The sequence below is a fragment of the Manacus candei genome, unplaced genomic scaffold (assembly GCF_025592945.1).
Source record: "Manacus candei isolate 608988 ecotype Guabito, Panama unplaced genomic scaffold, ASM2559294v1 h1tg000637l, whole genome shotgun sequence".
NCBI lineage: Eukaryota > Metazoa > Chordata > Aves > Passeriformes > Pipridae > Manacus > Manacus candei.
In genome coordinates, this window is record NW_026138685.1 from 1 (window position 1) to 15,048 (window position 15,048).

Consider the following 15,048-nt stretch of genomic DNA (forward strand, 5'->3'; position numbering starts at 1 on the left):
ATACATGGGAAAGCAGTTGTTTGCCTCAGTTAATGGAATCCAAAAATCTAAAGGAAAGAGAAGCTGCTGCTTTTAAATCAGGTATGTGTGTATGCATTTACATGTGCATACATTTTTTTGAAATGTTACACTATAATGATAAATTCCTATAAATGCAGTGAAACTACTTCATTTAAATCTACAGCATTTATTGGATTTCCACAAATGGATTAAGCTGGGGTTTTTTTCATGACTGCACAATGGATGTACTATGCAATTTTAATTAGTTATTGATATTCAGAATTGTAAAGTAATTCTAACCTCCATCAAAAAAGTCTTAAATGTGCATGCATTTATAGCAACTCACATAAACTACAAAATTGTATAAAACTAGAGATAAGATACATAATTTGTGTGTGTAAAATACAAGGTAAACAATCTGATAATAAATATTCTGAGGTGTGGCAATTCAATATAGTAAACAGTATTAGTAACTATTTTAAGTTACATGCAATGTACAGATTTTGAGATGCATTTTTCTGAAACAGCACAGATAATTTCCAATTATCAATAAGAATATGTATAATACATTGTAGAGGTAGCTATATTACATTGTAAAGATTGTTGCACTGTACTATGGTAGCATCTTTGAAGTAAAATAAATTTTCTTTAGTAATCTAAAGCAAAAATTACTGCATTAACTTACTGAAGACATTTGGGAACTTAGTTTGAGGCTCTGTAGGCAGTTGATCCTAAGAATTCACAATTCCTGTATCGTGGGGATACAGTGACCGAGAAACAGCTTTATATTAGTCAGCCAGTCAGGGTTCCCAGGACAGTCACTGAATTAGTTTTCTGCCCTTCTGAGCAAAGGTTGTGAATGGTCTGTTCTACTACATTTTCCTTTCTGACAGATTTTCACTCTGAGTCTTCCAGCAGAGAGAACTGGGCCCTTACAGCTATGTGTGTGTATATTAAAAGATGAGGCTTGATACATCCTGTACCCATGAATTTCTTCCCTTTCTGACTGAAAGCCTTAATAGCCTTAGTGTAAACTAAAGATAAATTAATGTGTTTCATGAAAACTTTTCTCATGAAATACTGAATTTAATAGAATTTAATAAACCCCTTAACATAAGTTTGCAGTGTGTACATATAGACCTGTTTCCAAGGTGGGGAGGAATCCCTTATACCCTGTTTTCTTTCAGGTTCTATGGGATTTGGTATCAGTTGGCAAGAATTGCAGAGATGGATAAGTGTGAATTCTCTATTGGTAGATTACTGTAGATCAGTACTCTGTCTGCTAGATTGTCTTGGATTAACAGGATAAAGTGGTGGCTGTGGGTTTCTGGGATGAACAAAGCAAGTGTTTATTTTAAAGCAACTCAGTTAGGGGAAAAAGCATTTCTTAAATTACCATAAGTTTTTTTGTTGCTAAAAAATTTTCAGTAGACACTTTGTTGTATTTCTATCAGTCAGCTAAAAATTACTGCCACGGGTGGGTATGTCTTCATTTAACTTAGTAAGCAAAGGCATCTTTTCTAATTAAGTGTTCGAGTATTTGTCTTAACTTGCCTTTAGTTTGTAGTGGGAAGAGGTTGTCTGAAGTAGGTGTAAAAAAAATACTGAACACTGCTGAAAACTTGATGTGGAATGTAACAATGATAATTGCATCTCAGTTCCTGTACATCTGTGGTTAGATAACAGTGCTAGGATCATTTATTACTTTCTTAGGAACAGAGCCCTGAGCTCAAGGGGCCACCTTTCACAGTAAAGAGTTTGATTTAATTTCCAATTCCATTTAATCTTTGTTACAGTTGGGGCTGCCAACAAAGATGCCTGTTGTAATGGGATGTATCCACTAGGAAAAATTGACAGATGGTAACAAAATCTTGTACCAATAATCCAGGCTGTGTTTGAACTCATGACCTATATGTGAAGGGCTCAGTATCCCGTTACAAATCCCTTGAGCTGTCAACTCATCTGTGTCTAATTTTCAAAAAGACTCTGTGTCACACCTATTTCTTCTTTCAGTGCTTTACAGAAGTTAGGTTCCTTGTACCCTTTCTATCTGTTAACATCATTCTGATATTTTTTCCATGTTTTGGTTTGCTTGGATATTCTCTTTTTCAATTTCCAAGCCTGTCTTTTCTGTACTACCTTGTATTTCATTATCCATTTAAAGGGGGATAGTTTGGAATTTAATAAAATTGTTCAATACAATGAATTAATGCAAACATTTGTTTTAATGAATGTGACCCTATTTCATGTGACAAATTCAGGAAATTCCTCAGATTTTAAGTGAGGTTTTAACAAGGGAGGAAGGATAAAATTTGCGTAGAGATCTTGAGTTGTTCTTGTAAGAACTCATACAGTTAATAAGTGCATTGTTTGATATTTTCCTTAATCTGATCATAAAACCTTTCTGCTCTTTGCTATGAACAAAAAATGCAAACAAGTGTTTTCTAGAGGTATTAATTTGTTCTTTGAGGTTATTACTATTACTGTAACAGTAGTCCTATTATAACATAGTCGTAACTTAGTTTTTATTCAAGTATGGAATAAAAGGCAGTTTCTGTCATAGCTAGTTTACTTTTTTATTCTAATTCTTAACATCCCTTTCTCTCTTCATAAGCCTAGAATGGAGTTTGGCTTTGAGCTTCTTGTAATGGCTAATATCTAGTGATTTTATTGACAACTTGGGCTAACCATCTACTCCTTCATCAGCAGATCATGTCAGAAGTAGATGAATTCACAAGCTATGCAAAATTCCTCATGTTTCTCTCTGAAATTTTAGATAAGAAAAAATAATTTTCATATGTATTGTAAATGGGAATACAGAAATAAGCTGAAACAAATTGCATTTTTAATATGTAAACTAACTTATGTATCCAAAAAGCAGCATTTTTTACGCTATACTTTATGGGACATTAAATAATGGATATTTCATTTAGCATTAACCAAAGGAGCTAGTGACCTGCAAATTTAATATTTATTAAATTAGCATTATTTCAGCTTCTTTAAAGGAAAATCAGATATCTCCCTGTGCAACAGATACACCAGAATCAAAATAGTTTTCTGTAATTAAGTGCATTTGTCTGAATTCCAGACCTTCATGAGAAGCACTCACATAAAATATCCTTTAGAAGAAAAGGGGCTGTTCAGAAAGATATTTACATACATATAGGGAGTAACTCTTGTCAGAAGGGCAGTGAGTCATGTGCTTTGCCTGCAAGAATGTTTGCAGATACTTTTTTTTTCTTCTGAATCAGGAGTCAGAGACTACTAATAAATGTTATTCTGACTTGTGCATAAAATACCTACCCTTTATGGGAGTGCATTTTGAAGCATTAGGTTACAATGTTATCAAATCACAGTATACTCTTTCCCCCCTGGGCTGATGCTTTGAATCATTTAAAAACTCTGAAACTGTTTTTCCTATTGCACTTAGGTACTGAAACTTGTCCTGGCATTGGACCAAAGAAAGAAGATAAACAGCTGAGCACTGTTTCCCCAGATGAAAACAAAACTGAGAGACAGATAGAGGCAGGAAGTCTTTGGGTAGCTGCAGGAAAGGACCACATGGAGGAGCAGCACTGCAGTGCTGAATCAACATTAGAGCCACACACCCAGTCCACAGGGACAGTGGGCAGGCCTTCTTCGGGCTGTTTATCATCTGGGGATGCCGGTAAAGATAACAATTTGCAGCTGAGAGAAAGACAGCTCTCAAAGGATGCAGAAAAAACAGAAGGGACTGGGGAGCCTGGAGTGAAACTCCCTCTTGAGCCAATGGTAGATGCTTCAGTTTTAACAGATGGTGACTATATGCCTACTGATTTGGTTCCTTCTGATAAAGATGTGCAAGCTGATAGAAATCTGCTCAGATCAAAACATGCTGCTGGCTCTTCAGAAATTGCTAGTGCCCAGCTTGAAAATAATGATTTAAAGCAGCAACAGATACAGCCTGATGACGATGATGAAAAGTCTTCACGGGACAGAACTGCATCAGATGTATGCTCTGGGTGCCATAAAGTGTCTGAGCATGAGAGTACTGCCCATTCACAGGTGTGCAAGGAAATACAGAGAGCAGCAGGACAGGAGGAGAAGGTAAATAATGAAGAACAAGAAGATTTATTTCTCAGATTTTTAAATGGTAACATAATAGACACTGAGGAATCAATCTTAGAAAACCAAGAGGACTCAGACACTGTTCCAGATATTTCACCCGAACGAGCATCTTATAACTCACTGGAAACTTTATCACTAGATGACAGCTTTTCTTCTCTTGATGAACTTGCAAGAAGGATAGAGATTGCTGAGGTAAAGATTATGAATTCTATAAAATCTTTCATGTTTGTCTCAAAATATTTTTGATATTTCCAACTTCAAAATGTGTTAAATATTCCTTAATATATCACTTTCAAATCTGAAATCTATACATATTTAATTGTTCTGAGTTATTCAGAGAAAAAAGTTTGGTTTTGCCTGTTTGTCTCCTTCTTGAGCAGCACCACACAGTGTTTCTAAAAATTAGATTGATTTTTACATATGAGTATGAACAGCTGGTGTTTTTTAACTTTTTTATTCTGACAGAGACTGTTAGGAGGTGTTCTCATAATTCCTGTTAAATCAAGTTTCATGTCAGAGATGTACATAATGCCTATGATGTAATGTGATTCATTTCTATTCAAAAAACAAAATTTTCTTTTTTATGCCTATTCTGTAGAGGTGAGAACTACATATGTATAAATTCTTTATATGGGCTTCTAATTTTGCCAAGTTTAGATAGCTTTGTTGTTCAACCAAAGCTAAGAAAGCTTCTGATCCTGAACCCACCTTTCTGAAGCACTGCTGATAGGCCATGACAAGAGTGAGTGCTTCACAAGCTAGGTTGCTCTTCTGAAAATAGAGAAGATTTATTGCTTTGGGACTTTTTTGGAAAGTGCATGACGGCATCTTTGCTTTATTTCTTTTCTGATTTTGCATCCATGGGACCTTAAGAGCAATTTAAAAATAGTCACAATAGGATTAATTTACAATTTATCTATGTGATATAGAACAGTACACCTCTGTTAAAATGTTGAACTTTCAGTGAGCTCAAAAGAAATCTAATGCTGAGGGATGATGTTTAAATTACTCTTCTGTTATACATGTATATGGGCTTAGCAAAAGACTTATTAATTGTCTCTGTGACCAGTGATGATGCTTTGCTGGGAATCTAGTTTCATTTCTAGTTTGCTCCTCTGATGCTGGGACTGCCAGTACTCTGATGGCAGAGTTGAGTCTCTGCAGAGGAAAAAGTACCTCGAGTTTTTCTGGCCATATAAGGCTTAATGTTGGCTGCACTGGTGGGAGTCCATTTGAATCATTCTTAACAAAAAGCCTGAGTTGTGTGTGAGGCAATGGGTTTAAATTGGAAAAGAGAAGAAAGATTAACTTCAATAACAGTTAAAGTTTGTAATATGCAGCACCTGGGGTTGTTCTGCAATACATGAAATTTTTAGATGCAGCAGGGTGAGTTAAGGACAGCACACCAGCTTGTACTGTTTCATTATACTCTTATATTTTGTTTTTCCAATTAATCTTACCACCCATCACTAGCCTTGGGGTTTCATTTCAGAAGTGGTGAGCACCTACAGCTTTCCTGGGAGACACATTAAAAGAGTTTGCCACCCCTGAGAAAGCAGCATTGTTAACTTGTGTTCGTTGATTTTGTTTTAGTGCTAAAATAAGATCACACTGATGTTTTGACAAGCAGACTGATCTTTGTAACCAGCTGTAAGACTTCTTCCTTTCTTGTCCTTTTGAAGCCATTGAAATTGCATTGTTCAGACTATGGCAACCTAAGAAGATAACTGTTTTCATACAGTAACTGTTAATGAAATATTTAGAAAATGCATTGGTAGCCTCATGAATGAAATGAGTCACATGAAATGTACCAATGTGGCAGTAAAAAAGAAAAAAAAAATCAATTTGACTGTGATAAAACTTGTCATGGAGTGAATATTTACAAACCTGCCACAAACAAATTAGAATGGAAGGCAGAAGTAAAGATAATTTTGAAACAACCTAGATACAAAAATGATATGGTAGAACAAAATTTCATTAATGTTCTTCAATGGACGTGTAATACTAATTTATTGATAATGGGAAAGGTAAATACTTGTGCATGTATTTACAGTTAGGAAGTCTTGTTTGACCTCATATTGAGATCCAAGAATCATCTCCTCTAGTTTTCTAATTTAGATAGTTTGTCACTTGCTTTTAGTCTGTCATTTACAATAACTCATTCCAAGAGTGAAAATCCACCAAATTCTGACTCTGACTTTAAATAACTGCAAAAGTCAAATAGTACTTTGCATATTGTACAGTCCCTTATACTGCGTATTTCATCACTAATACAAACCATGTAAAACAACGTGCAAATGATGGAAAATCACTGTCATTTTATAGAAACAAGATTCATACAGCTTACAAGGAGCTTTGAAGCACAGTCAGCAGTTGACAGCAACAGATATCAGAAGTGTATAGCCTCTTCTTAGATATCTTTGCTATCATTTCTATGAGCGTGAAATGACACAGCAACAGTGAAACAAATTGTGACCTTAATAATGTAAGTTTCATTTTGCTGTATAAAGTAAAAATTTATAACACAAACTTTTTATGTGAGTGACAATTAGGGAAATGAGTAAAATCCTACTGCTTTTTCTGATTAGAAAATTATAATTTGAAATTTATTTTCATGAAGCAAAGATAAAGAAATTGTCAACCACAACATACAACTTTTGGTTGGCACTGTTTATACACCAAGAAATGAAGTCTCCACCTGTCTGTACTAGGTTTGGAGAAAATGTTTTGGATTCCCTGTTCTCTTTTATAGCTTGAGTCCTGTAGTTTTGAGTTTGCAAGAACTACACTTCTGCTTGAAATGCTTACATGGTATCTGAGCTATTTGTTGCTGTGTAAAGGAGCCCTGGTACTTTCATGGCAAGTATATCAGCCGAAAGAATAGTTAAAATCTGTTACTGTGGTATGAATACTGAATCTGCTAAGTTAGCTCCTTTTCAACTCAAATTATTCATGTATTAAATTTATTTTGTTAGCAAAAGGGTTTGTCTGCTGGTTTTATTGTAACCCAGGATAGTCTTGGTTTTTGTCAGTTTGTCATACGGTTGTGGATTACTGCTTTAAAAAATCTGCTTTTGCTAGTAATGAAACTGTAGTCCTTTGCCAAGTAGCTGAAAAAGGAATACAGTCCACAGGAGAATACACAAACAAAACAGCTTCTTGAGTAGTTCTCTGCATTCAGACCAAAATACTTTATACAGTGAACTTTTTTTTCTAGTTCCCAGTTTGCAGTGCTTCCCTTTTGGGGTTTTTATTTGTATCTATATGGTACAAATAATTCTAATAGTGAGGTGCAATCTGTTTTCTCTAAGAGCTTGAAGCACAAGGCCTTACTAGTTTTGTCCAGTATGTTTATAAATATATAAATGTATACATCATATTTTTTGAAAATATGTACAGTGTAAGAAGCTTTTTAATATTTTATTAGCAAATGCTGTTTTAAACAGAGAAGAGACAGGTAGTTTAAAGAAAGCTTATTTTTTCTAATTTTGCAACCTGGTTATTAAACTTTGTCCAAAAAGTGTAAAACTTTTCATTGAAGCAGAATTACTTTCTGTTAATGGTGGTAAAAAGCAAAAAGCTAAAATATTTAAAAGAGTTTCAATAAACCAACAGTCATTGCTGCTTTCCTTTTTACTGTTGGTCAAAATGCCACCACACACCCATATGCCATTTTCAGTTTCTGTACAGTAATTATAAAAGTCAGAAGATTTTGTGAAGGCCAGCAGAGCTGAGAGAGTAAGCTCAGTTACACAGATGCTCCAAGACCATCTTTTGTTAATTATCTAGCTTAGAATTAAGAACATATCTTATGTTTCAATAGGTCCTTTATGCAGTTCTTTCATGTAAGAGATGTTTTCAGTGCAGTCTTGTGCAAGCCTACAAGTTCAAGTCAAGAAGAAGCTTGATTTGTGGTCAACTGTATTAACCACAGTTCCCTTGTTAACTTCAATTTACATAATATACTCTGTCTTTTTAAATTCCTCCTGCCTCCTAAAGACTGGGATTTAAAACTTCGTCTTGTGTGGCAGCTAAGTCCCTCTCTTTGGATGTTTAATTAATGGGAGATGGATCTAATATAATCACTTTGTATATTGCAGAACAAAACAAAAAAACCTTAATTACATGACTCATGAAATTCAAAGGCAGATGAAGTATATTTATGGCATGAAGCTGAGTCAGAGGAGGTTTGGGTTAGATATGAGGAAAAAGTGCTTCACCCAGAGGGTGGTTGGGCACTGGAACAGGCTCCCCAGGGAAGTGGCCACAGCACCAACCCTGACAGAGTACAAGAAGCGTTTGGACAATGCTCTCAGTCACATGGTGAGACTCTTGGGGATGGTCCTGTGCAAGGCCAAGAGCTGGAATTTGATGATCCTTGTGGGTACCTTCCAACTCAGAATATTCTATGATTGTATTCTAGGTGTGAAGTACATATCATGTAAAGGGGCCATTTTTCAAAATACAGCCTATGGTTTTTGCTGGGGTAGGAGAGTAACACTAACCATGCTCTGTTTATTGCAAAATCAAAAGCACTTGCTCTCCTTTTCTGAGCAAAAGAAAATGTTCAGAATAGAGGAACCTGTGCTGTGTCAATTAGTTCTTTATACATTTAAAGTAAATCCTGAAACATAGCCATGTAGGCTGACAGGAAAAGTAAATGAACCTCATTGTAGCAAGACTTTCCTCCACAAGCCTTTTATGTAACTGTAATCACTGAAACACATTTCCACATAATCCTGTCAAGGATAGTCCTCTGGTTTTAAGCTTGGAGAAGACCGAGTTTGTGACACAGTAATTCAGACACTACCATGAGCCAACAGACAAAATGAAGTGCCTCAGTTTGAAATGACGACTAGACCGCCACGTCTAGTCTTAGGGCAGACTGGTATGAATGCCCTGCTGTCCCTGGGTGACATTCCCACCTAGTGCAGTCCGAGCCACTTGGGAACAAGCGTGCCAGGCGACAGCTAGCCTGCTGTGTGGGTGGTGTGGGAGGAGCCATTGATCCTCTTTATGAAAGTAATGATGTAAGCAGAAGCTTAAAATAATCTACTCTTCTAAAGGACATCATTTCATCTCCACCCTCCCAAATAAATAAGTCAAATTAAAGCACTCTTACATGATCCCCCTTCATTGTCACAACAAGGAAGTTTGAGTGTTACTTTTCCTGCTGGCCTCTTAAATTTTTGTAGTGGGTCTGCAAGGCTAATTTGACATTGCCAGTTGAAACCTCAGCTCAGTGTGCTTATCTGTTGTGATGAGACTCTTGCAGATCATTATTTTTGGTTTATTTGTGCCAAATACTGGTCCTCTGTATGTTGACTGACTTTATTTCCGCCACCTCCACACTTTCGCTAAATATTCATTAAATAATCCATTCAAGCTCTTGAGAAGATAATCAAAAAGGAAAGTGGGTATCAAAAGTGGTAGTGTGGCAGAGATCAATTTTATCCTCTCAGTTGGAATTTTGGGAGAAATTATTAGACATGTAGGCATACACCCACAGTATCCAGCTCTGTAAGTTGTGCAGGGTAACCTCATTTGTCGGTTTGAGGGCTACAAAGTACTGCCAGACTACAGACTTGAATGTGTAATTGCCGAATTTTTCAGTTAAAATGTTGCAAATGCCAAAGTTGGTGCCTGTTGGATTGTGCTCTGCCTCTTGCTGTGTTCAGTCCACCATCTCTCTTACTACAGCAGGCATCAATGCATTATATAAGCTCATAGCATGAAGCATGTTTAAGGGCATAAGTTATGAAGTCACTTTTTTTTCAGTTTTTCTACAGCTCTTGGAATTGCAATGCAAACAAGTTTTTATGGGTGCTCTTCTAACTTAATTCTCTTACAGGTAGAGTTAAGCAGTCAGTTTTCTGCAACTACGGTGTTACTTGGAAAGCTGGGGTTTTTTGAGTATTTGTGAAAATTATAGGCATTTGGGGTCATCTCCTTATAGAGGAGTTGCAAACTCAGTTGTAAATGTGATGTTTCATCTGTGGCACAAATGAATACATATTACTTTTCAATTTAACAAATGTTATTGCTGATCTACAGAATGAGTTTTAAAAAGCCCTACTAAGTTCTAGGAAGAAATTATTAAGGTTTTTTTTAAGTTAAAGATGCTCACAAGATAAAAAAAGAGCATGTCTAAACATGCTTCTTATTTTAATTTCTTTTTATTTCTAGCCCAGCGGGAACTACTTGCTTAGGAAAGCATTTGTCTCCTGATACTTCACCTACTTTCATTTCTCTGATAACTAGGAAGTTACAGACTGCTCATTCATGCTAGTATGGCTTAGCATATACTCTTGCAACTAGTCCAAATGCTATAGCAAACAAAAGAGAAGTTATGGTTTATTGACTTGTTGACTGTATTGCTGTTAGTGCAAGCTGTTTGGATGACCAGCCTGTAGAGGAGGATTTTTGAACTGCTGCTGTATCCAGAGAGCTTATTACAATGTGGAGCTGGAATCTATCCAGAGCACTGAAGCTTTCTTTTTCCCTGTTGTTCTCTCTATTTGGTTTTGTAGCTCCACTGTAGCTGCTTGTCCACTCTGGGGAACCAATTGCAGTGCTGGAAAATTAATCTTGCAATAAGTATTTGATGGTCTCTGCAGGATTATATCTTTGGAGAGGCAGCAGCAGTGTGTCATTGACTTCTTATTGCCCTCTGATGATAGTGTTTTTGACACAAATCTGCCTCATCACTGCCCCAACCCATGTGAGCTTACAAAGGAACTGTTGCAGTGAACACAAAGGATGATCCAAATAGTAAATGTGTGTATATTTAACTTTGGTAACACTTAAGGGCAAACAGTGTCAGTGAACAGTGGAATGATACTGCAGCTGTCCTGTGTGTTAAGGAATTGATGTTTTCAAGAAGGAGGTTTCACAAGTGCTGCAATTTTTAAGAAAAGTAGAGTGGAAAACATTTATTAACCGTTTAGCTCATTTCTTCCCTAAGTCCTTGTTAAATAGAGCTCATGCTTCAGTTTCTCACATCTGTTGTGCCACTCACTGACTTTCCTGATAGATTGCTCCAGCGGAAGGATTGGTGTCTATACTAAAGAAGAGAGATGACAGAGACGGTAAAACGATTTCTCAAGTCCAGCAAAGACAAACAAAGAGAAGAGTGCGATTCCAAGAAATGGAAGACACATTGGATCAAGGTAATTTAAAGCTGTTAATTCATGGGTTGCACTCTTGAGGTGCAAATGATGCCGATCTTTTTGTTCACAAGAGCAAAGCAGGCATTCATTGAACATACTGTCTTGGTTTTTTTCAACTTAATTAATAAGTAAAGGTGATTGATCAAAGATTATTAATCTCTACCAGATTTGGGTAACAAGACTACAGAAGGATACAATAAGCACACTTCCATTTTAAAGCTTGTCTGAGAATGAAGTCCCAATTTTTTTCATCTGACTGAATAATTTGCAAGTGGCAGCTAATGGAAGTTCTTTCATTAATGTTTATTGCTTAGAGGGTGGGAGGTGTAGGCTTTCTCCATAAATCCGTTTACCCTGTGGGTAAAGAGGGATGCAGAAGAAACAATGTGTTGTCCTTCTTCCACCAGTAGCTTTCCAACCCTTTCTAGTAGACCAGGATTTTAACCTTGCTTTATAATTTAATATCCATACATATTTGCTAGCCATCATTAAATTTGGCTTTACACCCTACCACCTTTTTGATGGGCTGAATAGCCTCATGAGAAATACAGTATGTTATTTTGTTCTGCTTTTCTTGGAGTTTAAGCTCTCTATTATTCAAACTAAAGAGATATTAAGAAAAATACTTTTGGTTGCTAATGATAGTACTTTCTATATCTACCGTGTATGCCAGCCACTAAATGGTATTAATTAGTGCTTAATAGTGCATTAAGCATGTCTAAAACATTCACAACCTAAAAGAGAGCGTATCCCATCTTTTCCTTGAAATTATTTTTAAAGTATTTATGTTTTAAATAAAATTTCAATTAGAGTTTCTTCTATGATTTTTTCCCCAAGGATTTAGTGATTCAAAAGGAAAGTTGTTTTATACTACTATTGCTATTATTTCAAATCTGATTTCAAACACGCACAAAAAAGCACATGAATCTTTCTTCTTTTTTTCTTCTTTTGCACTGTTTCTTCTCCCTGATGTAGAGTGGAGTTCAGAAATTTTCGTAGAGCCACATCAATCTAACAGAAGATGCAGATGTTTTTACATGCAGAGTACCAAAGTAATCTGACCCCAAAGTAAAATTATGAGGTTGTGAGGATGTAGCAGCATCTCTGCAACCTCTGGTATTGCTCTTACTCTGTAATAAACAATCATGGAAAGAGGTAGCAGAGAATAACTGAAATGTAAAATAACCCTTCACATTACCCTGAAGGTTTTGTCTCTATCCTTACAGCCAAAATGTGAGAGGAAACACAAGCAGTTCATGGTAGCACAGTCAGTGTCATTACAAATTAAGCAAGAGTGTTTCTATTTGTTTTAGTTTCAAAGCTTTCATTTCATTTCAACTATTTCCATGAAGGAAGGCTTTGGCTGTGTGGCATTCTCATAGGTGAGTGCATTTTGCTTCTGTGTGGAATGAGTCCACAAGTGATATGAGCAAGGACAGGTACACAGACTGCAGAAACGAAGCTGTATAATTAGGTTTCTGAAAAGGCTGAGAAACATACAATTACTGCTCTGTATTTTGAGCATTATTAAGTGTGTTTACCTTCTGACCCATTCGTGGTAAAAACTTTTCTCAGATTTTCTCGCATGTGTTTGTATTGCTTTGTATGTCATCCTTTTTCACCTTTTCTGCTCTTATTTACAGATGAAGTATCTGGTGGCTCCTGTATTTTGCTGATCCTGCTGTGCATAGCAACTGTTTTCCTTAGCATTGGAGGAACTGCGTTGTACTGTACCTTTGGTGACATGGAATCCCCTGTGTGTACTGATTTTGCTGCCAACATGGATTTCTATTATACACAGATATTGCAGCGTATGGAAGAACTTAAACACTGGATACCCTTCTCATAGTTGAAATGAGCAGGGACAGCACATCAAGAGCTCACCAATGGTTACTGGAGAGGGTAGAAAAAAATCGTGATTTCAAGTTCTCTAACACTTGCCACCTGCGGGTGATGTGTATTTGTTGATATACTTTCACTTTTACTTAGAAATCAAGAAAATTTTAGTTTAGCAATCAGGTGGCAAAATGTTCACATCTGTTCACAATTGTAGCAGTGTGGTATGGGAGCATACCTTCATCCTTTTGAGAGTAGGCAAGTCACTTTTCATCAACTTGAGCAAGTGAAGAAGAAAGAAGAAAATTAACTATCTTCTATATTCTCTCCCATTGCCACACATTGTGTAAGCAATCTCTGGAAGCTTAGCAAAAGGACAGCTTTAATTTACAGCTGTTTGTGCAAAGGTGTTGCCTCCAGCTATCATGCAATAAGTCTGTGTTTTATGGAAACGTTATTTTTCTTCTAAGTCTTACTGTTTTTCTCCATATTTTTTCTCCTGGTGAGCCATGTAATTATTTGGTGGAGTGAGAAGACTGCAGCAACATTCACGGAGCCCTCATTTGGTGATTACCAGGCTGACCCTGTATCTATAGCTTACAGTGAATATCATGAGTGGGATAAATCTGCTGGCAGATTTCACTAAATTTCCTGGACCTCTACTCTCAGTATTGTATGGGTTGATTTAGAAATGGAGGGTTAAAAAAGAAATCATTAGTTTCACTAAACACAGAAACAAAAGTAAGATGTTTAGTAAATTATTCATATTAAATAGTCAAGTGTCTTTGGCCAATTTTAAAGCACCTGGTAGAAGGTGTGGGGTTAACTGGCTTTTCTGTCCAGCCGTGTCACTGACTTTGAGTAATCACTTTGTGCCTCAATTTCTCCTCCATAAATGGGGAATAATGATCCTTGCCTTTGTCTATGAATATTTATTGCAATTAGGGCTCATGTCTGATTCATCCCAAATGAGTGCACAGAATCACAGAACTGTGGGGCTGCAGCCTCTCTCAACGAATGAATGTTATGTAAAGTGTGACTGATCCAACAGAAAAGATTCAGAGGCTCACCACAGATGTGGTGAGTATGTTAGTGGTCTAGGGCACTTGTTCCAGCAGATAAAGCACATTTGCATCCATTTGCCCTGCAGTTCTGAGACCTGTACTGTAAAATCTGATCTTTTTCTATTAGCTATACAAACGAATTTAGATCAATACAAAGAGTCATTTTAAATGGGTATTTCTATTGCTTGGTGCTCAGCCCTCCCTGCGTGGTGGTATGTGAAAGAAACACTGACAGGACAGTGAAGGTGAGAATTAGATACACAGGCCTTTGGCCTACACTGGTCAAAATGTGGCAACTCTCCTTGCACAGAGCATAATGGTCTAGCCCTGCTGAAGTGTGAAACAATTCCTTTACACCTCAGGAAACAGCATTTTTGAGGGATCCGCTTCACTCCACTCCGTGATTTCATGCTTACTAACATTGTATGCTGCAGTGTGTTCAGGTTTAGGATATTGTTTTGTAAAATGCTATGAAGTGAAATCTTCAAAATGCTACTCAGAATTATAACGTTAAATGATCATGCTTTCTGGCATTCGCGAGTAAATTGTCCCTCTAGTGAGCTTGATTGTTCCTAACGCACTGTTACACTTAACGGGTTTTTAAAGTGAAATTTAAAATCATGTTTTTTCTAGAATAAACTGCATGTATGATTTCTCTTTTTGTTTTCACTGTGAAGGCTTAGTTTATTTATACCCTACGGAGCCTCGCGTGCAGCTTTATATTAAGCTAGCAAATTTAAAATGCCCAAAGTAATGAAAACTTTTGCTTTCAGAATGAAACTTGAGAACAGTAGTTTGATATATTTTTTTGTTTGTTGTCCTCAGAGTATTATAATGCTGGACTATCTCAAGGAGAAAGGGAAAGACACTTT

At 36.6% G+C, this 15,048-nt stretch overlaps 1 protein-coding gene across 1 annotated transcript; it reads left to right on the top strand.

Moving 5' to 3' along the window:
- Nucleotides 1-5: 5 nt before the first annotated feature.
- On the top strand, nt 6-14,838 carry LOC127466191 (consortin-like; the record flags this gene model as incomplete). The annotated part of the gene is made up of 4 exons (XM_051776787.1): nt 6-81; nt 3,431-4,299; nt 11,141-11,276; nt 12,920-14,838. Coding segments are annotated over 4 exons (1,287 nt in total), but the record flags the coding sequence as incomplete, so codon positions are not given.
- Between the last annotated feature and the right edge of the window lie 210 nt (nt 14,839-15,048).